Source organism: Macaca fascicularis, chromosome 13 (genome assembly GCF_037993035.2).
Source record: "Macaca fascicularis isolate 582-1 chromosome 13, T2T-MFA8v1.1".
Classification (NCBI taxonomy): domain Eukaryota; kingdom Metazoa; phylum Chordata; class Mammalia; order Primates; family Cercopithecidae; genus Macaca; species Macaca fascicularis.
The window spans coordinates 111,268,415-111,291,127 of record NC_088387.1 but is presented as its reverse complement, the minus strand read 5'-3'; the positions used below and the strand labels follow the sequence as shown (position 1 = coordinate 111,291,127).

At 45.2% G+C, this 22,713-nt stretch overlaps 1 protein-coding gene and 1 non-coding gene across 3 annotated transcripts in view; both read right to left on the bottom strand.

Moving 5' to 3' along the window:
- The window catches only part of PDIA6 (protein disulfide isomerase family A member 6), a 28,236-nt gene extending 11,729 nt beyond the window's left edge, over positions 1 to 16,507 (bottom strand). The window contains exons 1-5 of one of the 2 annotated variants that reach the window (XM_065527436.1): positions 16,400 to 16,507; positions 13,952 to 14,129; positions 8,143 to 8,284; positions 3,414 to 3,471; positions 2,790 to 2,916 (exon numbers count right to left, since the gene is read on the bottom strand). In XM_065527436.1, the coding sequence (XP_065383508.1) occupies positions 2,790 to 2,916; positions 3,414 to 3,471; positions 8,143 to 8,284; positions 13,952 to 13,961 (337 nt within the window). In that variant the 5' untranslated portion in view covers positions 13,962 to 14,129; positions 16,400 to 16,507. The remainder of the gene's footprint in view (positions 1 to 2,789; positions 2,917 to 3,413; positions 3,472 to 8,142; positions 8,285 to 13,951; positions 14,130 to 16,399) is intronic. The other variant, XM_005576563.4, reaches the window with a different exon arrangement.
- A 2,843-nt stretch (positions 16,508 to 19,350) lies between these two features.
- Positions 19,351 to 19,411, bottom strand: LOC123568491 (U7 small nuclear RNA). Its single transcript, XR_006691866.1, has one exon. It is a non-coding gene; the product is annotated as a U7 small nuclear RNA (small nuclear RNA).
- Between the last annotated feature and the right edge of the window lie 3,302 nt (positions 19,412 to 22,713).

The following is a 22,713-nucleotide window of genomic DNA, read 5'->3' as shown; positions in this document are numbered from 1 at the left end:
CCTGTACTCAAGTGATCCTCCCAAAGTGGATCGGCCTCCCAAAGTGCTGGGATTAGAGATCTAAGGTGTGGCGGCCGGCCTTTTGGGAGGCCGAGGCAGGCAGATCATGAGGTCAAGAGTTCAAGAGCAGCCTGATCAACATGGTGAAACCCCATCTCTACTAAAAATACAAAAATTAGCCAGGCGTGGTGGCGCACGCCTATAATCCCAGCTACTCAGGAGGCTGAGGCAGGAGAATTGCTTGAACCCGGGAGGCGGAGGTTGCACTGAGCCAAGATAGCGCCACTGTACTCCAGCCTGGGCAACAGAGCGAGACTCCATCTCAAACAACAAAACAAAACAAAAATATCCACAAAATATACTACATCAGCTCTCAGCAACTATTCAGATAATCGTGCACTGTATCGCTGGCTGAGCCTACCAAGTATGTCACTTGATAACACAGAAGGGCAAGGCCTCAACATGAAACAGCCTCTGCTCCTTATCTATGTCAGGCATCTCCATCATCTGAACCAGTGCCCCTTCCCCAAGTCTTTATCTGGACATATGCCAAATCGTGAAGTATACTAGGAAAAAAACTTTTCAGCATTTTAGGCCACACTGTCTGTTGCAACTACTCAATTCTGCTGATCCAGTGCAAAAGCAGCCAGAGACACTATGTTGACACACAGGTAGGGCTGTGTTCCAATAAACTAAATTTATAAAAACAGCAGCAGACTGACCGCACTAAAAACATGCACATTTTCATAAGTGAGGAAAACTAAAACAAACTATTATTCAAAGGCAGAAAAGCAAGTGTTTACTCAGGGGAAAAAAAAGGTCTTTCCCTAGAACTTTGGAGCTGGGGAGGCAAGTAGAGACGTGTCCAAGGCCACATCTATGTCTTCAGACGAGACCTCCAGCCTCGAGATCTGCCCACGACATGTATTTACCAAGTATTTGTCTCATATGCTTTATGTGTACTATTTCAATTAAGCTTCTGGTACCTTAAAATGGGGTTTGCACATCCCCATTTTACAGAGAAGCAAGACACTAAGTTTAGTTACGACGCTGGAGTGTGGAGAAGCCAGCAGCCAGGCAGACAGGATGGGCTGCCTTCCCAGCTCACACACGACAGATTCTGTATCGCTCACCCCCGCCTTCCCTGCCTTCTATTAGCTGGACCCAGGCAAATCGCCAATGACAGACAACTCTTTGTTTTACTATGATGTTGATGCTGCCACCCAACCTGTGAGCTGGTACTGCTCACATAAAGCAAAACCTAAGATGACAAAGTTCTGTCACTCATATGTTCCATATAACATCTTCAACAAAAACCTTTACCAAATTAGCCATAATTTCAGCTTCAAACAAATTATGCCCAATACTTTTACTAGCACCATGGATCTGGCCCAACGCAGCAACTCTGATTATCTCAAATATAATAATCTGTTTGTGATATCTTTTTTTTTCTTTCTTTTTTTTTGAGATGGAGTCTTGCTCTGTTGCCCAGGCTGGAGTGCAGTGGCGCGATCTTGGCTCACTGCAAGCTCCGCATTCTGGGTTCAGGCCATTCTCCTGCCTCAGCCTCCTGAGTAGCTGGGATACAGGTGCCCACCACTGTGCCCGGCTAATTTTTTTGTAATTTTAGTAGAGACGGGGTTTCACCATGGTCTCAATCTCCTGACCTCATGATCCGCCCACCTCAGCCTCCCAAAGTGCTGGGATTACAGGTGTGAGCTACCATGCCCGGCCCATTTGTGATATCTTAATTAAATAACAGGACAAGGCCGGGCGCGGTGGCTCAAGCCTGTAATCCCAGCACTTTGGGAGGCCGAGATGGGCGAATCATGAGGTCAGGAGATCGAGACCATCCTGGCTAACACGGTGAAACCCTGTCTCTACTAAAAAATACAAAAAACTAGCCGGGTGAGGTGGCGGGCGCCTGTAGTCCCAGCTACTTGGGAGGCTGAGGCAGGAGAATGGCGTAAACCTGGGAGGCGGAGCTTGCAGTAAGCTGAGATCCGGCCACTGCACTCCAGCCTGGGTGACAGAGCAAGACTCCGTCTCAAAAAAAAAAAATAAAAATAAATAAAAATAAATAAATAAATAACAGGACAATTCTCTAAGACTGTAGTGCCTATAATGCCAGCTACTTGGGAGGCTGAAGTAGGAGGATTGCCTGAGCCTAGGAATTTGAGTCCAGGCTGGGCAACATAGCAAGACTCTGTCTCTTAAAAAAAAAAAAAAAAAGAAAAGAAGAATAGTGTTGCTGAAATAGCATTTAGTCCTGGGGGGGGAACCTGAATTCTATCTTTAGTTGCCTCAGGGGCTCACAGCAGACACTCACAATTTACTTATCTACAAAACAGAATTTGTGTATCCATTTATTATTGACAGTTCAGGAGACTAAGACTCTCAAATTACAGACTCTCCTCTTCTATAGTAGTATGTTAGACCCCTCTCCTACAGTAAAGGGAAGAGAGATTAGAGCAAGAAAATACATGTAGATCTTTATTAAATACAAGTGACTGTAATGAGAAAGACAAGAGAGTAGCACAGAATACTATTTTCTATCATTGCTAATGTGACGTAGACCTAAGCAAGCATGAAGTGATAACACAAACCTGTGTGACACACATTTCATCTTCAGATTGACTCGGAGGGTGTAGGAATCACTGTGTATCATTTGTAGATAATTCAGGTACAATGAGGTTGAGAACCTTGCAGTAGAGCAGGTTCTCAAGCTCGTTAAAGAACAGTAGGTTCTTGTCTACCAGGGGAATGAAGTAGCTAGGAAAAGTCCTTACCTTGGTAATCTTCTGGTCTGTTTTTGTTGGATCCAAAAATCTTAATGGTAGGAAATCCCTGAACACCATACTGACCTCCTAGGGACTGATGCTTATCTGCATCAACTGCACCAACTTTGACAACATCCTGTGGGAATGTAAAAGAAATAACAATTTTTCCTTCCGCTACAGCAGATTCCACAAGAACTAATTATCTGCTTCATATAGACTCAGAAAAAGGTAATAAAGCACTGGGTGCAGTTTGCAAAATGAGTCAATAAGGGCCTTAGCCTTGAACACCAGAAGAGAATCTAAATGCAATGATGTGGGAAATCAAAGTCAGCCCATGGAGGGAACTCTGCAGCTCACAGAAATGGCAGGGCTGAGAGTAACTGTCATTTATCCGGGAAACAGAATAAACAAAAACAGGCAATGTAAGCATTTAAATGTGTATTATCCCCTTGTTCTCAGTATGATTTTGACAACGAACCAGTATTTTCAACTCTGATATGCCAACTAGCTTCCCATTGAACATTAAACCCTCTGCATACTTATTATTTAAACATACACAGGTGAATATGGACATCTTAGAAACTTACTATAAAAAAAACTTTTGTAAGCCTTTTGCATTCCTAAGAAACTTACTTTTAATGCAGTTGCTGCTTTCTTCCATTCTGGTGTTAATCTTTGACAGTGACCACACCTTTTGGGGGTAAGACAACACAAAGCAACAGTTAAAGCCTTTGATTCTCAATTCAAAAAATTCAAAACTTCAGTTAAAAAACTCCATCAATGGTCTACTGAGTGAGATGCCTGCAAAGAGGACAAGCACAAATAAAACAGGATCAAGGCCAGGCACAGCTGCTCATGCCTGTAATCTCCAGTAGTTTGAGAGGCCAAGGAGGGAGGATCACTTGAGGTCAGGAGTTTGAGACCAGCCTGGCTAACATGGTGAAACCCCATCTCTAATAAAAATAAAAAAATTAGCCAGGCATGGTGGCGCACGCTTGTAATCCTAGCTACTGGGGAGGCTGAGGCACAAGAATCATGTGAACCTGGGAGGCAGAGGTTGCATAAGCTGAGATCATGCTGCTACACTCCAGCCTGGGCAACAGAGTAAGACTCTGTCTCAAAAACATAAAATAAAAATAAAATAAGTAAGTAAAATAGGATCAGCAACCTGGATGAGCTCACCACTTTATTACTTACAACAATCACTTTTCATATCATCCTAATAAAAAAGCTTCCAGCCGGGTGCAGTGGCTCATGCCTGTGATCTCAGCCCTTTGGGAGGCCGAGGCAGGCAGATCACTTGAATTCAGGAGTTAAGACCAGCCTGGCCAACATGGCATGGTAGCACACGCCTGTAATCTTAGCTATTGGGGAGGCTGAGGGAACTGCTTGAACTTGAGAAACGGAGGTTGCAGGGAGCTGAGATCGTGCCACTGCACTCTAGCCTGAGCAACACAGCAAGACTCTGTCCCAAAAAAAAAAAAAAGGTTTCAAATTACTGCTCAATTAAATCATATTCAAACTCTATAATTTATAACTCTACAGCTGAACAAGCCCTTTAGAATCTATCGGGTTCAATGTGCTTTCCTGTGTGGAGGTGAAAGTCTAGGCAAAACGCAGATTCTTGGCGTCCACAAACCCAAACTTCCTGGTGGAGGAATTGCATTTTATTAAGTTCTACTAGTGGTTCTTAAACCTACTGAAGTTTGACAGTTTCTAATCGAGTCCAACTTTTTAATTTCATAGATGAGGTATCTGGCCTAGATCAACTATGCCTGTATCTCAATATTCTCTGGGTTCCACAAATTGCTTCTGAACTTAGAAACACATACATAAACCCACGTTTGTGAACCTAACAAGCCAAAATGCATGACACCACAAGATGGTGATGTGAGTGAGTGACTGAGGTGGGGGAGGCAGGGAAAGCGGAGGAGAGTGGGGAGAGGAGAGAAGAGAACACAAGGAAAAACGACCTTAACCTTGTAGATACTATTACTGTGAAATACAACACAGAAAAGTGCTTCTAAGAAATTACATCCTCGTGAACCTGTTAGCCCTTACCACTCACTGAGGTTGTAGGTAGCTAACTGTTCGTTTTTATTGCTGTGTAACATTCACTGTATGCAGATACCATAGTTTATTTCTCCAGTGGTGATCTGACGCATTTTTAAAAACAAAGTAAATTCTCTTCTAATTAGGTCTCTAAGGACCAAATGCACAAATGCTAGGTGCCAGCACCATGATGAAAACACTTTATAGATGATTTCATTTAATCCGCCTGAAGCTGAAGGCAGGTCCTTTTGTTATTTCATTTTACAGATGATGGAACTGATGTTGAGAAGAAATTTACCCAATATCACAGCCACCCGGTGTCAGAGCTGCCTGACAAGTTTTTGATTCCAAATAATACAATCATCCAGGTAAAAGTTTTAATCACTATGTAATTGAGTACTGGGGCCTAAACTCAATCCCAATATCTGAAGCTAGGATCTTTCAGGGGAATGTCCTGAAATGCTACTTCTATGTATTTATACACAGTATGTTTTGTTGTTTAGGTGAGATACCCAAAAATTCAGAAGTCAGATTTTTACAGGGTTTTGTGCCTCTTTAATTTCAGTTTATCTAAGAAAGGAGGACTAAATTCAGAGACTGTCAGAGTTCATCCTCTCTTCTATTTGATCTGCACATACATCACAATGCCACACACATATAAATATGGCATACAGTCTACCCAGGGGTTCCGCACCTGGGGTCCAGACTCCCAAAGGGCTGGTGGATAAAAATTTAGGGAATCCCTTTTAGGAAAAGAAAAAAAAAAAGAATAAATCTGAAGCCAAGGTGGCCTTTTAGGAAAAATTTAGGGGAGGGAGTCTATGAATTTGGATGAAAAAAAGTTTTTATTTTCACTAATCTGTAATCGAAATTTAGAATTTCCTTACAAATGTAAACAACACTCCACAGTCAATTATTGTGACTTTATCACGAATAAATATCACAGCTATTTTCATTACCACCACTATAGTTGTCACAGGTATCTTCAAACATCATGCCCGTCCCTATTCAGAATTATTGCAGCAGTCAAGTCTGCTGGTGGACCTTGGAACCGGTTTAGCATCCCTATTCTAAAAACCTACAACCTGAAATGTTCCAAAATCCAAAACTTTCTGAGCGCCAACATGACACTCACAGGAAACAGTCACTGGAGCAGTTCAGATTTTGTATTCTCAGATTAGGGATGCTCTACAGCTAAGTATTATGCAAATCTTCCAAAATCTGAAAAAATCAAAAATCAGAAACACTTCTGGTCCCAAGCATTTCGGATAAGAGATGTTCAACCTGTACTTACTGTCCTTGTAAAGTACTACATTAGTATTGAAATTTTAATATTTCAATAATCATATTTCCATAGGTTTTCTTTGTGTTCTTATAAGCTTTATTTAAACATGTAAAGGTTTGATTTTTTTTTTTCTTTTTTGAGACAGGCTCTCACTGTTGCCTAGGCTGGAGTGCAGTGGCACAATCACAGCTCACTGCAGCCTCTACCTCCCAGGCTCAGGTGATCCTCCCACCTCAGCCTCCTGAGTAGCTGGGACCACAAGTGCACAGCACCAGGCCTGGGTAATTTCTTTGTTTCTTTTCTTTTTCTTTTTGTAGCGGTGGGGTCTTTGCCACATTGCCCAGTCTGGTCTGGAGCTCTGGTGCTCAAGCAATCCACCCACCTTGTTCTCCCAAAGTGCTGAAATTATAAGCGTGAGCCATCATGCCTGACCATAAAGGTTTTATTATAAGAATCCAAGGCCTTCACCAAGGTGCCACAGGAATCCAAGCACAAAAGGAAGTTAAAAAGCACCTGCCTGACCCGGTGCAGTGGCTCACAGCTGTAATCCCAGCACTTTGGGAGGCTGAGACAGGCAAATTGCTTGAGCCCTGGAGTTAGAGACCATCTTGGATAACATGGTGAAATTCCGTCTCTATTAAAAAAATATAAAAAGTAGCCGGGTCTGGTGGTACATGCCTGTAGTACCAGTGCTGGGGAGGCTAAGGTGGGAGGATTACCTGAGCCTGAGAAATCAAGGCTGTAGTGAGCCATGATCATGCCGCTGCACTCCAGCCTGGGAGAACTGAGACCCTGTCTCTCAAAAAAAGCGCTTGCTCTAATCAGACATTCTGTCACCCAGACACCACAAAGTAAAACTCTGCCAGTATAATAATTATTAACTAGTGGATCCAGATCCTGCCTTCTCAATTATGCTGTCTTGTAGAGTCTTACAATGAGGTATTTTCTCTTGCATGGTCGCTCTCAGAAACAAGGTAAATTACCTATGCCATATATGATAAGCTTGTAAAAACCACATACGGAGACATTTGACAACACAACAGTTTGTACAATTACTATTTATATATTTGCTAGTATAATTGAGCTAATCCATACAGAATTAGCATTTGCATTGAACACATAAATACCAGAGCCTTTAAAAATAGTAAAGGCATTAGGTGGACGGGACACACAATGTGGCAGCATCCACTTTGAAAATAGAGCGTTTTTACCTCCATTTGCTACACTGAGCATGAAGTAAAATGGTCCATGAGGAATGGTGGTTAAGTTTCTAAAACTCAGTTTCAAAGTAAAAAGTTAAAGTGAGAAAGGAAAAGCTTTCATCAGGCATACCCTGAAATGCAACCATCAGGTTTCAGTATCGCTCACTCAAGCTGACAAAGCCTTGTTGACATGTCAAAGAGCTCCCTGGGATTTCAGATCACCACACAGTTCTTCACAGACACACAGCGGGCTAGGGTTTGGTTCTCCTCTCGGGATACTCGTGGCCTGCTGGTTTACAGCGGAGACAGCCTCTATACATCTGGCAGTTTCCACTCTTCTATTTGCTTTTTTTCCCATTAAATGCTTTAATCACACAAACCATTAGCACAATGTTGTACTTTTAACTGTATATAATTTTGTGCCTTAGTTTCAATGGTGATTACATTTTTACCCCACAGGGGTTTTTCCAGTATTGAATGTAAGGCAAGAATTTTTAAATTAAACCAGATTTTCTAACTACATTATTTCAGGAAATAATTCTCTTCAAGAAACAGAATGAAGTTAATCATGAGCCCCTCTATTTTCTTTGCTCAAGATTCCTTCCTCATAAAATTAGTTTTCCTTCCACACACATCACCTCATCAGTAGATCTTCCTTAACAATAGACGAGATACTTTGCATTTCCCATTTCCCTCTTCTCTACTTCTTTTAAACAAACAGTAAGCTAAACTAGATGACTTAATAAAATCAGATTTTTATACAGCATTTTCTCCAATTTCAGAAAGTTCTATAAATAATCTACAACTATTTTATAATACTTACCATGGAGCATAGAATTCTACAAGCCACAAACTATCACTCTGAATAACTTCTCGGTTGAAATTTGATGGAGTTAATTCGATCACATCGTCACTAGAGGAATACAGACCATTCACTGCCAGAAAGAAGGCACAGCTCACCAGACCTGAAGTAACAACAAAAGTACACCATTAACAGCACTGTTCATGCTTTGACTGGGAACCCTGGGGAAGCAGAGTCCTCTTCAACTGACCAGGGCCCTTCACACAGGAGGGCGGCCTAGCTCTGGCCCCTATGCCCTCCCTGCTGCAGTCGGAGCCCCTGGAGTTTCACTCCCATTGCTGCAACACTGAGCCAAAAAGGAATGGACAGTTCCCACTCCCATTCCTTGGGCTGCACTGGAAAAAGGCTGAAGCATTATTCTTAGTGGCTTTCATGTATCAATGTCTTTGTTCCTTACAACCACTCCATGAGGCAGCACTATCGTTTTATGGGCATGGACACTGAAATATTAGGAGGTCACTTCTGCCTGTGTAACCTTGGGCAATCACTCCTCACGTGAATGGTAATCATTCCTCACGTTATTCCATTGCAATTACTAGCACATTATCTTTATTCAAGTATCTTTTTGAAGGGAAAAATAATTATTGTCTCTTCCACTAGACTGTGACTCTTTCAAGAGCAATGGTAATTTGCTTGTTTTTTTGAGACAGAGTTTTGCTCTTGTTGCCCAGGCTGGGGTGCAATGGCACGATCTCAGCTCACGGCAACCTCTGCCTCCCAGGTTAAAGCGATTCTCCTGCCTCAGCCTCCCAAGTAGTTGGGATTACAGGCATGTGCCACCATGCCTGGCTAATTTTGTATTTTCAGTAGAGACAAGGTTTCTCCATGTTGGTCAGGCTGGTCTCGAACTCCCGACCTCAGATGATCCGTCTGCCTCGGCCTCCCAAAGTGCTGGGATTACAGGCGTGAGCCACAGCGCCCGGCCAATGTTTATTTTATGGAGTTTTATTTCTCTTAATACTATCCATAACACATTATCAGAAAAATTTTTCATGAGAACAACCTTATAAAGAAAGGATACAATGTCGACTGTATTGCTGACCACACAGTTCTGCCACACTGGATGGAGAGCATTTTCATTAGCAACTCTGGAAACTTAAATGCAATTTACAACAATAATAGAGGAAAACAAATTCTGAACTGACTTACTAGTATCTTAAGAACCCAAAAGTTCTCTGAAATGGCATTACTATCAAAATTTCACCTTTCAAATTTACATATACAGTCACATCCACAGGGTCAAGGAGAGGACACACAAATGAGGGTGGTCTGTGGATTACAATGGAGCTGAAAAAATCCTATCACCTGGAGCTGAAAAAAAGCCTGGGCAACATAGGGAGACCTTGTCTCTATAAAAAATTTAAAAGTTAGCCAGGGATGCACCTGTAGTCCCAGCTACCGGGGGGCTGGGGGTGCTGAGGTGGGAGGATCACCTGAGTCCACGTGGTCAGGGCTGCTGCAGGGAGCTGTGTTTGCACCACTGCACTCCAGTCTGGGTGACAGAGTCTTGATAACTCTGGCCCTGTGTAGACCTAGGTTAATGTGTGTGTTTGTGTCCTTGTTTTTGACAAAAAAGCTTAAAAAAGCAAAACAAACAAATTTTAAAAACAGAAAAAAACCTTACAGAATACAATATAAAATAAAATACTGGCCAGGCGCTATGTGTCATGCTTGTAATCCCGGCACTTTAGGAGGCCAAGGCGGGCAGATTGCTTAAGCTCAGGAATTCAAGACCAGCCTGGGCAACATAGTGAGACCCCCTCTCTAAAAAAAGTACAAAAATTAGCCAGGCATGGTGGTGCATGCCCGTAGTCCCAGCTACTCGACAGGCTGAGGTGGGAGGATCACTGAGCCCAGGGAGGTCAAGGCTACAGGTGCAGTGGGCTGTGATGCGCCACTGCACTCCAGCCTGATAGAGCAAGATCCTGTCTCAAAAAAAAAAAAAAAAAAAAAAAAAGGAGAGAGAAAATATTTTTGTACTACTGTACAATGTGTTTTAAGGTAAGTGTTTTTACAAGAGCCAAAAAGTTAAAAAAAAAAAAATTAAGTTTAGAAAGTAAAATGTTGCCCAGACACCATGGCTCATGCCTATAATCTCAACACTTTGGGAGGCCAAGGTGGGAGAACTGCTTGAAGCCGGCAGTTCAAAACCAGGCTGGCCAACATAGAATAGTAAAACCACATCTCCCAAAAAAAAAATAAAAGAAAAATGTTACAGTAAATTAAGGTTATTCTATCGTTCAAGAAATAAAATGTTAAGAGCAACCCCCAGTCATGCGAGCTGTATTCATGGTAAATGTCCTATACAGCTGTACCATTTTTTATCTTTTATATCATATTTTTACTGCACCTTTTCTATGTTTAGATAGACAAATGCTTACCACTGTGTTACAACTGCATACAACATTCAGTACAGTAACATGCCGAATGGATTTGTAACCTAAGAGAAATAAGCTATACCACACAGCCTAGGTTTTTAGTAAGTTATGCCATTTAGGTTTGTATTAAGTACACACTGATGTTTTCCACAATGAAGAAATCGTCTGATATGACAACAGAAATTAAAGAAATTTCTATTCCTGTCTTTTTAGCATCTCTGAAGTTGATCACAGATCATATCTCTAAAGTTAAGCAACACATGACCATATACAAAAATGTGCTAATTACCTCTAGAACAAGGTAAATAATGGAATATCCTCAGACTGTTCTTGACTTCAACAGGAATGTTTTCCTATTTGCATCATGCTGGCTTTTGGGTTGAAATAAATACACTGTTTTATTTTTTTTGAGAGAGGGTCTTGCTCTGTCACCCAGACTGGAGTGCAATGGTGCAAACACAGCTCCCTGCAGCAGCCCTGACCACGTGGACTCAGGTGATCCTCCCACCTCAGCACCCCCAGCCCCCCGGTAGCTGGGACTACAGGTGCATCCCTGGCTAATTTTTAAATTTTTTATAGAGACAAGGTCTCCCTATGTTGCCCAGGCTGGTCTCAAGAGATCCTTCTGCCTCTGTCTCCCAAAGTGCTGGGATTACAGGTATGAGCGATCACGCCAGGCCAAAATATACTTACAATGTTAAAGAAATTTCTGTCTATTCCTGTCTTTGCAGCATCTCTGAAGCTGATCATATCATTTCTTCCTTTTAATTTGTTGATATAGCAAATTGTAAGTGAGACTGGCCTGTGTTCTCAAGTAGTGTGTGCCATCTTAGTTACATTTTCATATGCTTACTTCAGAATTAGAATTTGGAAGATTTCAAATGGACCTTTTTGGAGTAACTAAATGGTACATTTCTTCTGGAAGGCGTATACACCATTGTTCATTGTTTTACTGCTAAATCCTCCATCATACAACACGTTCAGTTTTTCAAATCACTTTCAAATATGTCAGATCACTTAATTTTTGACAGCATTACTAACTAGAAAGTACGAATTATCCCCATTTTGTAAATGAAGGTCTAGACCAGTGGCCCATCTATTGTCATACATGTAAGAGGTAGGCGAGCTCTCCATTTCCAAGCTTTTCCTATTACACCATGCTGTCTTTTTAGTGCTCAAGATAAAGTGGTTCTGTACGCTACAGGCACGGATGAACAACTGTGGTATTCAAGATTTACACTGCATTTGAATCATAGATATGGCCAATATTGTAAGGACTTATAAAACTGTGAACTTTACTAATAGTGAAGCCACTAAAGGGTTATCATGCAGAGGAAAGAATAGATTTGTGCTTTCTAGAAGGAGTATTCCAGTTGCCATGTGGAAGGTGGACTGGAAGAATTATTGAGAGTGGTGTCACATAAACCAAGATACATGTGGGAGGGGCCACACTAACAAATACTACTGGGAGAGAAAGGAACAAAGACAGAAAACCAACTATTGATTGGATTTAGTGACAATTCACCGGGAGCCCTGGCAGTTGTGGTGGAGTGAAAATAAGAGGCATGTAGTCTACAGAAGGTTGGAGAGAATACAGGTAACCATTTAAGCAGGTTTCATTACAGAGACCAGAGGCAGGCAAACGTAGAAAACAAGGAAGGTTTCTCTGTAAAGATGGGCGTGATCTGGGAGAGGAAGACATGCAGTGGGAGAGGCCAAAGATAAAATACAGGGAATATCTGAATAAAATGCCCGGAGTCAGAGGAGGGACAGGAACCCAGTCGGTGATGGGAGTAGCCTTTGACAGGATGATCTCCTTTTCCATTTCAAGAGGTGGGAAAGGATGCCTGTGAACGGAGGCCAGGCTAACCAAAGTGGGGCTGCTCCCTCAGCAACAGTGTTGTCCAGCATGACAGCCACTGGCTACCCCAAACTAAGATGTGCTGGTAAAAAGCACACTGAATTTTGAAGACCTAATGGAGGGAAAAACGTAATCTCATTATTATTTTTCTTTTTTTGAGATGGCATCTTGCTCAACTGCCCAGGCTGGTGTGCAGTGGTGCGATCTCCGCTCACTGCAACCACTGTCTCCTGGGTCCAAGCGATTCTCCTGTCTCAGGATTACAGGCACCAGCCACCACGCCCAGCTAATTTTTGTATTTTAGCAGAGATGGGGTTTCACCACGTTGGTCAGGCTGCTCTTGAACTCCTGACCTCAGGTGATCCGCCCACCTCGGCCTCCCGAAGTATGAGGATTACAGGCATGAGCCACTGTGCCTGGCCTCATTATTATTTTTCATTTTGGAAACACATGTTGAAATGATCTTAGATATACTGAGTAAATACATTAATTTCACCTGTTTCTTTTGGCTATTTTAAATGTAGCTACTAGAAAATTTAAAATTACATACATGTTTGCATTATATTTCTATTGGATGGCGCTGCTCATTAATCTTTTCATTGCTGCAGAAAAGGTGAAGTAGAGTTTGACACATTTAACAAAGCAAGTAAATCAAGAACATAAACACTGACAGTCCTAACTCCCAATAAGCTTGAAAGTAAGACTAAGGCTGGGTGTGGTGGCTCAGGCCTGTAATCCCAGCACTTTGGGAGGATGAGGCAGGTGGATAACCTGAGTCCAGGAGTTTGAGACCAGCCTGGGCAACATGGCAAAACTCCAACTCTTGTAGAGAAAAAATATAAAATACAAAAATGCAAAAATTAGCTGGGTGTGGTAGGGTGCATCTGTAGTCGCAGCTACTCCAGAGGCTGATGTGGGAGGATTGCTCCAGCCTGGGAGGCACAGCAAGATCCTGTCTCAAACAAACAAACAAAAACAAAAAACAGGATAATCCTCTACAGAGATGCACTACTTTTAAAGAATTTTATATTTTTTGTAAAATCTATATGAATTTGGTACTTGCTCAATACACCGAGCCTATTGTGAAATTTTCAAAAACCGAAAAGCAAAAGAGTAAGTTACAGATATTTTCTACTTCAGAATTTTTAAATTACTCCAATGTAACCATTTAGTCAATCCACTACTGACTGAATTTTGATTGTTGTTTCCAATTCTGCACTAACAGCCCAGCCCTGAAAATTCTTGTATTTTCCTCCTCCCATCAAATTAGTATGACTGTTTCCTCCAGATAAATTCTTACAAGAGAGATCTGGGAGTATGGCTAACATTCTGAGATACCTGTCACACTATGCTCCAGAAACTGCGGTCTTTATTTCTGGCAAGACAAAACAGTAACACTTGCGTGACTCTGTACCAGGCATTGTTCTAAACATTTTGCATATATTAAGTCATTTAAGAACCCTATGCGGTATGTGTCATGATGCCCTTATTTCATAGACCAGGAAACTTAAACACAGAAAGGATAACTTACCTAAGATCATATATTTAGACAGACCCAAATTTCTAACCGAAGGGCCGGAGAATGCAGTGGTATAATCCACAGAACATCATTAGGTAGACTGTGGCAGAATTAGGTACTTTCACTTCTCTTTGCCAGTCAAGGACAGCAATAGAGTCAGTCCTCTCCTCTTCATGCTGTTACAAGCAGGCTGCAGTCACCACAAGAGACCAGGGTTTTTCACCTTAGAAATGTGCTTCCCTTTCCATACAAAGACGCTCTTTACTGACAGTATTAACACATTCTTTTTTCTAGTAATGGTGACGGACCTTTGCTTGCTTTAAATTTTGCCTAGTTCTCACAAGAGCCTCCTCTGCTTGTACATGGCTACCCAATGAAAATGCTGTGTTGATTAAGGTTTGAGACTAAAATTCCTAAAAAGGCAATGTGACCTAGCAAGGCTACAAGGAAACCGAACATACTACTGAGAAAGAACAGACATAAGATGTGGACATTCTGAATGCATAAAAGTAGCCAACAACTATCCCCAAGCCCCAAGAACACAAAAAACCCTGGGCTTACTTAAGATGACAAAGTAGGTCAATGCTGACCAATGATATTCTGTTTCTAAAATTCACATCACCATTCCACTCAGTGATAATGAACACCAATGGGAAATCGGACCATCCGAGTGAGTGTCTAGAATCTCTGTGAGCAGATGGCTCTGCCATCTGTGGTTTTCCATTCCGCCACGGCAGTTAAGGATGTTATAAATTCACAGCAGTAACATCTCTGTCCCACATCTGCTAGGAGTCATCTACGGTCCCAGAGCAGTCATCTAGAAACCAAGAGGTTTCCCAAAAAGGCTGCCATTTATTAAAATGAGTTAATTAATAGACTCACAGACTCGTTCAGGGTCTAGTCTGAACTTCACTCACAGGAAACTAAACAGACTAAAATCTTTTCCCCTCATCTACTCTCTCCACAGTAATATGGCAAATATTTACATCTCTTTAAACATGTACTAACTGGGCGAGGTGACTGACACTGGTAATCCTAGGATTTTGGGAGGCTGAGGAGTGAGGATCACTTGAGGCCAGGAGTTTGAGACCAGCCTGGGCAATACAAAGAGACCCTGACTCTACCAAAAATTTAAAAATTAGCCAGGTGTGGTGGCATGTGTCTGGATCCCTTGAGACCAGGAGTTCCAGGCTGCAGTGAACTATGATCAAAACCCTGCACTCCAGCCTAAGAGACAGAGCAAGACCCTGTCTCGAAAAACAAAAAGACATGTACTAACTCATTAATCCTGAGGACAACCCTAAGGGAGTACTATTATCAGCCCCTAAAATGGTGAGCACTGCTGAAAAGGCACTGGCACAGAGTGGTTAAGTAACTTGCTCCGAGTCACAGAGCCAGTAAATAGGGGACAGGTGGTCTGAGGCCAGAGACAAGGTTAAGGACTCTCAGAGCCAAGGCTGTGACCAAGGCGAGCCCGGCGAGGACAGGACCCTTGGCCTCGCCTACTGTAGCCTCCGAAGCAGACATTTACAGAATTCCTAAGACGCTGGGTTCCATTTCGTTTTTAAGGAGTCCGATGACATGTGAAGCACCCCTGCGTCCTAAGCCCACGTTTTGGAAGGCACTGTCCCTTTCTAAGGCAACTATGGGTATTTATTTCAGGACTGAGATTTAACATTTCAGTTTTTTGTTTTTGAGACGAAGTTTCACTCTTGTTGCCGGGGCTGGAGTGCAGTGGCGAGGTATCCGCTCACTGCAACCTCCGCCTGCCGGGTTCAGGAGATTCTCCAGCCTCAGCCTCCTGAGTAGCTGGGATCACAGGCGCGCGCCACCACGCCCGGCTAATCTTGTATTTTTAGTTGAGACGGGGTTTCGCCATGTTGGTCAGGCTGGTCTGGAACTCCTAACTTCAGATGATCCACCCGCTTCGGCCTTCCAAAGTGCTAGGATTACAGGTGTGAGCCACCGCGCCCGGCCTAACATTTCAGTTTTTAAAAGTAGGAGCTGCATAAAACAGGTGGCAGAAACAAGCTGCAGTGCAGGGCGCCCGCCATCCTCCGTTCCCACGCACGAGTTCGAGAAGGCGCCCAGAGCAAGCTCCCCCGCGATTCGCCGGGAATACTGACCCCCTCGCCAGGATCCGGCCGGGGCTGGGCTCCGCGGTTCTCCAGCCCGGCCCCGGACCCCGCGCCCAGCTCCAGCACACTAGGCTCCCGCCCCCCGCGCACCGCCCTGCGAGGCTGCAAAAGTCCCTCCCCACCGGCGCCCTAGTCTCCGGCACACAAGCACCTCCGCCGGGCAATCTCGCAGCAACTCCGGCCGCCGAGGCCCGCGCCTACCGCCCGCCAGGCCCGCTTCCGGCCGCCTACAGGCCGCGGCCAGCCGGGGAACGGCCTAGAGATTGGAAACCTTTCAGGCCGACCCCAGCTCGCCCCCCTCCCGCCGCAGGCCCGCACCTACCAAGCCCCAGGAGAGCCATGCCGAGCGCTGGGCTACGTGCAGTCCCCACCGCCGCCGCCGCTTCAGCCCTGCCGCGTGCCGCACGCCGCGCCCCCGCGCCCACGTCCCGCCCCAGGCCGGTCCAGTGGTCCGCCGGGCGGCCGCGCGGGGGCGGGCCGGAAGGCGCTCGCCGCGCCGTGGCTGCGGCTCATTGGCCCTGGTGGACATCGCTCACTCACATAGCCAATGGGAAGCGGCCGGGTAGAGGTTGCCGGTTTGGTTTTTTTCACGGGGGCGGTGGCGAGCAGCGGAAGGCGGGGCCTGCTGGGGGCGGGGCTGGCAGCCTGGGCTCGCAGCCTGTCTGCTACCCCGGCCCTCTCGGGGTGCTGCTCCGAGGGGAGTCCAGTGCTGGGCGTTTTTACCTCAGTTCCTTATTCTGCACCCCCCCACCCGCCTCCTTCTTGCCTCTGTGCGCCCCCCACCCTTTTTATCCCGGGGGAGCGTGATGCGGCCTCAGGGCACCACGGTCCGGGTAGCTGACAGGGAATTCCCCTTGTGCCCGACGAATATTCCGTGGACACACATTTGCTCCGCCCGCGCTGTCTGCAATGTAATTCGACGAGTTTCAATTTTGTTGAATTACTTTGAAAGTTCTTCTGTCTAGGGCGCATGGCTCTGCAGAGCCATCTCCTCCTTCTGTGGAGAACCCCAGGGACTTAAGCGGCAGTCTCCTCGCTGACAGGGTCTCCACTTTGTCCTGGGGAGCGAGGGGGCTGGCAATGCGCTCACGTGGGTGTGTGCTTTGTAAAATATGCAAAAGTAAAAAAAAAAAATATGTTTGTTGGGCAGGTTGGCGAGCAGTGGCATGATATAGCTCACTGCAGCCTTGAACTCCTGGGCTGCAGTGAGCCTCCCGCCTAGGCCTCCCAAAGTGCTGGGATCACATGCATGGGCCACCACGCCCGGCTAAAGTAAAATTTTTTTGTTTTTTTGAGATGGAGTTTTGCCCTTGTTGCCCACGCTGGAGTGCAAAGGCGGTGTCTTGGCTCACTGCAGCCTCTGCCTCCCGGGTTCAAGTGATTCTCCTGCCTCAGCCTCAGCCTACCGAGTAGCTGGGATGACAGGTGCATGTCACCACGCCCAGCTAATTTTTGCATTTTTAGTAGAAACAGGGTTTCTCCATATTGGCCAGGCTGGTCTCGAACTCCTGACCTCAGGTGATCCGCCTGCTTCGGCCTCCCAAAATGCTGGGATTACAGTTGTGAGCCACCGCGCCCAACCTAAAAGTAAAATCTTTCAAGCACAAGTTAAGACCACTGTATCTTTCCGCCCTGATTCTCCCTCCTATGTTTGGAGTGGACGTGGACATTTTGTTTTTGTATTATTAATTTCTCCACATTGTACTGTTTAAGGCATAAGTATTCTTAGACTGGGGTCCAGGAGTGGTGAGGGCCGGCTGGTGGGCTTCCTGGAGGAAGTGGCACTAGAGCTGCGTTTGGAAGATTTTTCAGGCAAACTGGACTCAGAGGCACAGCAGCCCTCTGAAGTCACGGGGGCCTCTCTTGGAAGCCACATGCCAGCACTGATTTTCCCCAGGGAGGCTGCTTGTCCCGGGACAGAAATCCTCAGCTCGGTACCCCGGGCAGCTCCTCCTGAATGTGAAGGCCCCTGGGAATCCCAACTAGTGATCGCAGGGCCGTTTGGGATTCATAGCAGAGGGCAGTGGACTTTGGGATTCATAGCAGAGGGCAGTGGACTGCGAGCCTGTTCCTCCAGGCCTGTCTGCTCTCCCTGAAGGGCGCCTGAGGGGCAATGAACGCTGAGTTTATTTTTCTGACCCCTTTCCCGCACTTGGCACATTTTCCCCCCTTAAATTTGCTGCTGTTGCTGACTGGATTACAGCGAAGTCCTTTTCCTCTCAGCCCGGAAAGTCATTCTTTTCTTCCCTGGAGGAATTTAATTCTCTTACCCGAAGAGGGCCCCTTCATTTATCTTCAGGTTAAGACAGTGACTTAACTTTGTCCCCATGGGCCACAGACGTCACAGCTTCCACAATGCACTCACGATCGAGTGTTTTCTCAGGGTTGCGAGCTGATCGCAGCCTCTCCAGGCCTGCTGTGTTCAGGCAGCAATCCCGCTTGGTGGCCCACACTGCCAGTGCCCTCGTGTGCTGTGTGGTCTCTGTCCCAGTTGGCCTCAGGGCTGATCCTCGTGGAGAAAACAGAGGCCAGATCATAACTCCCTGCTAAATATCCCAGGTCACTGGCTGCTCTGGAACATGGGCTGAATACGCAGCTGCACGAGGCACACGCCCCTGTGAAGCCCACTGTACATGCACAGGCTTCTGGAAATGCACAGGCTTCCGGAAATGCACAGGCTTCTGGAAATGCACAGGCTTCCGGAAATGCGCCAGGGGGTGTGTTGCTCATTTCTTTTTTCATTAAAACCAAATGCACATTAACAACCTAATTATATGATAAACTGTGTCAGGCACAATCACTGGCCCCAGGGAGCACATGGCCAACAGAGAGGCACATTACGCAAGGAGAAGCCCCTGGTACAGTGGAGTGGAGCCCAGAGGAATAACTTCCTTTTCTTTCTTTTTTTTATTTTTGAGACTGAGTCTCACTCTGTCACCCAAGCTGGAGTGCAGTGGCGCCATCTCAGCTCACTGCAACCTCCGCCTCCCGGGTTCAAGCGATTCTCCTGTCTTGCCCTCCCGAGTAGCTGGGACTACAGGTGCGTGCCACCACACCCAGCCGATTTTTTTTATTTTTAGTAGAGACAGGGTTTCACCATGTTAGCCAGGATGGTCTCTGTCTACTGACTTCGTGATCTGCCCGCCTCGGCCTCCCAAAGTGCTGGGATTACAGGCATGAGCCACCGCGCCCGGCTGAATAACTTCTTTTTTCGTTTCTTCACTGTGGTAAAATATACATGCAATTTGCCATTTCACCTATTTTGTGGGGTGAGGGGGCTTCCAGTAAAAGCTGGAAAATCTGCTAGACAAATTCTAAACAAGCTGTAACACCCTTTTTTTGTTTGTTTTTGAGACAGTCTTGCTCTGTTGCCCAGGCTGGAGTGCAGTGGTGCAATCTCGGCTTACTGCAACCTCCACCTCCTGGGCTTAAGCAATTCTCCTGCCTCAGCCTCCCAAGTAGCTGGGAGTACCTGTGCACATCACCAATGCCCAGCTAATTTTGTATTTTTAGTAGAGACGGGGTTTCACCATATTGGCCAGGCTGGTTTTGAACTCCTGACCTCATGTGATCTGCCTGCCTTGGCCTCTCAAGGTGCTGAGATTACAGGCATGAGCTACTGCGCCTGGTCAGCATCCATTTTTAAATGTACAATTGAGTGGCATTAAATACATTCACAATGTTGTAGAACCATCACCACTAATCATCTCTAGACCTTTTTTGTCATGTTAAATGGAAACTCTGTACCCATTAAGCAGTAACTCCCCCTTCCCTGCTGTCCCCTGCCCTTGGTCACCTCTATTCAACTTTCTTTATGAATTTGGCTAATTTAAGTACTTCGTTTAAGAGAAATTGTATTTGTCTTTTTTCGTTGTTGTTTTTTTGAGACGGAGTTTCACTCTTGTTGCCCAGGCTGGAGTGCAGTGATGCAATCTGGGTTCACTGTAACCTTTGCCTCCCGGGTTCCAGCAATTCTGCTGCCTCGACCTCTCAAGTAGCTGGGATTACAGGCACCCACCACCGTGCCTGGCTAATTTAAAAAATTATTTTAGTAGAGAGTGGTTTCATCATGTTGGGCAGGCTGGTCTCGAACTCCCAGCCTCAGGTGATCCACCTGCCTCGACCTCCCAAAGTGCTGGGATTACAGGCATGAGCCATGTGCCTGGCCTGTGTCCTTTTTTTTTTTTTTTTTTTTTTTTCCCAAAACACCATTTTCCTCTCTTTTTCACAGGCTCCAGCCTAGAGTCAGGTGTTGGGTTAAATTATCTTGTCTCTTCAACCTCTGTTCATTTGGAACATTTTCATGCCCTTTTTGTGCTTTTTTTTGTTTGTTTTTTGGCATCGACACTTTAGAAGCACACAATCCCACCTCCCCACTTTTAAAAATACAACATTTTTCCTTTGGGTTTATCTGAAATTCTCTTGTGATTGGACTGAAGTCATGCCCTTTTGCCAGGAAGACCACATATGTGACTGGGATTTTTTTCTTGGTACAGCCTTCCTTTCTTCCACAGTTATTTTGCTTCCCAAGATCAGAGGGTGAGCTTCTACTTCATAGAATCAGGTTGTAGCAGAGCTGAAGAAAGTCTCAGAGGACATGAATTCAACCTTCTGTTTTGTTGGGGGCAGAGAGTGGAGGCGACAGGCAAGGGAGAGATGTCATGTGACCTGTCCAAGACCCACACTGGGCATGTGCTTGGCACAGTATAGGCTTTCAAGGAATGTCCTCATTCAACTCAGTTAATGACATGTCAAAAGCCAGAACCCAAGTTCGTTGATGCCTACATTCAAGCTCTCTCCCCTAAAACCTGCTGCCTCCTGTGAGACTTCTTTGACTATTGCAATCCTTCACCCTTGCCATTCTTTGCCGATGCACACACATGCACCGTTGGCTGCTCCAGCCCGCTAGGGTCACTCTCCCTTTTTCTTCCGCTCAGGAAGCTTGTGTGGTTTTTCATGAGTGAAAGTGATGTTATTAAAAGGCTAACTTTGATTACTCTCTAATTTAGCTAAAAGAGTAAGTGGTTTGCAGATGTGAGAACTTTATGTTATCAGCAGCAAGTCACTTGCCCCACCTCGGCAGCTGATGGCGACACTGTTAGGACACGGCCAGTAGAACTATGCCTGGAACCCCCTCTGTCTAACTCTAAGGGACTCCCAGGTGCCTATTCTGAGTTCTAGTCATTCAGGTCATCTTTCTGGGTTGGAACAAAGAACTGTCCCCAAGCACCAGAGTTGAAAGTGACTCTTGTTTTAGGGCTTGTGGAAGAGACTGCAAGCAATCAAAATCAAAGTTGCAATTCTGGGAATTCCTCCACGGTTACAGAACTGCAGCCAGGTATACACTGCCTGCTACACTTCACCGCACGGCTCCCCTGGTGGGCGCCCAAGGGCCTTGCCAATGGAATGGAAGTTGAGGTAATAATCCCAACTACTTAGCCAGGTCCTGTTTCCTCTTCCACCAGGCAGAATTGCTAGACTTGGGGCATCCCAGCTTCTACCATGCAGACCCCCATAGTGCCCTTGGGGACACTGGAGCAGTGACAGGGAAGGAACCCACATCTAGAATGACTGGGAAGATCAGTGCCACCCTCCAACCTGGATGGCTTACCACGCAGCTGTTACTTTAGAGAGAAGATTCTATAGTTTTAAGCCATTGTATTTTGGAATAACTTGTCACAGCAGTTTAGCTTGACTTTGACTAATACAGGCCCTAATGTTCTGAAGGTGAAGAATCTGGACTAACGTACCCACAGAAGGAACTGGGCAGACCTGACAGGGGACATGTACCTCTTCCTAGAGGTGCTCAGGAGACACACCGTGCTCCTCTTTGGACTTTCTCGTTCATTCTGAGGTTTGGATCACAGGTAGAGTAGTCTTATTTTCAGTGGGGATAGGCAGATGAAGCCTTTAAAAAATACTGATAAAATACACATAACATAAAATAAAATTTACCACTTTAACTTATTTTATTTTATTTTATTTTTTTTTTTGAGACAGGTCTCACTCTGCCACCCAGGCTGGAGTGCAGTGGTGTGATCATGGTTCACTGCAGCCTCAACCGCCTGGTGTCAAGCAATCTTCCCACTTCAGCCTCTCAAGCAGCTGGACTACAGATGCAAGCCACAACACGCCTCACTAGTTTTTGTACTTTTTTGTAGAGATGGGGATTCGCTATGTTGCCCAGGCTGGTCTCAAACTCCTGGCCTCAAGTGATCAGCCCACCTCAGCCTCTGAAAGTGTTGGGATTACAGGAGTGAGCCACTGTGCCCGGCTCCTTTAACCATTTATTTTATTTTATTTTATTTTATTTATTTATTTATTGAGACGGAGTTTTGCTCTTGTTACCTAGGCTGGAGTGCAATTGCACTATCACGACTCACTGCAACCTCTGCCTCCTGGGTTCAAGCAATTCTCCTTCCTCAGCCTCTCGAGTAGCTGGGATTACAGTCTTATGCCACCATGCCTAGCTAATTTTGTATTTTTTTTAGTAGAGACGGGGGTTTGCCATGTTGGTCAGGCTGGTCTTGAACTCCTGACTTCAAGTGATCCACCTGCCTCAGCCTCCCAAAGTGCTGGGATTACAGGCGTGAGCCACCATAGCCGGCCTTTAACCGTTTTGAAGTGTACAGTTCA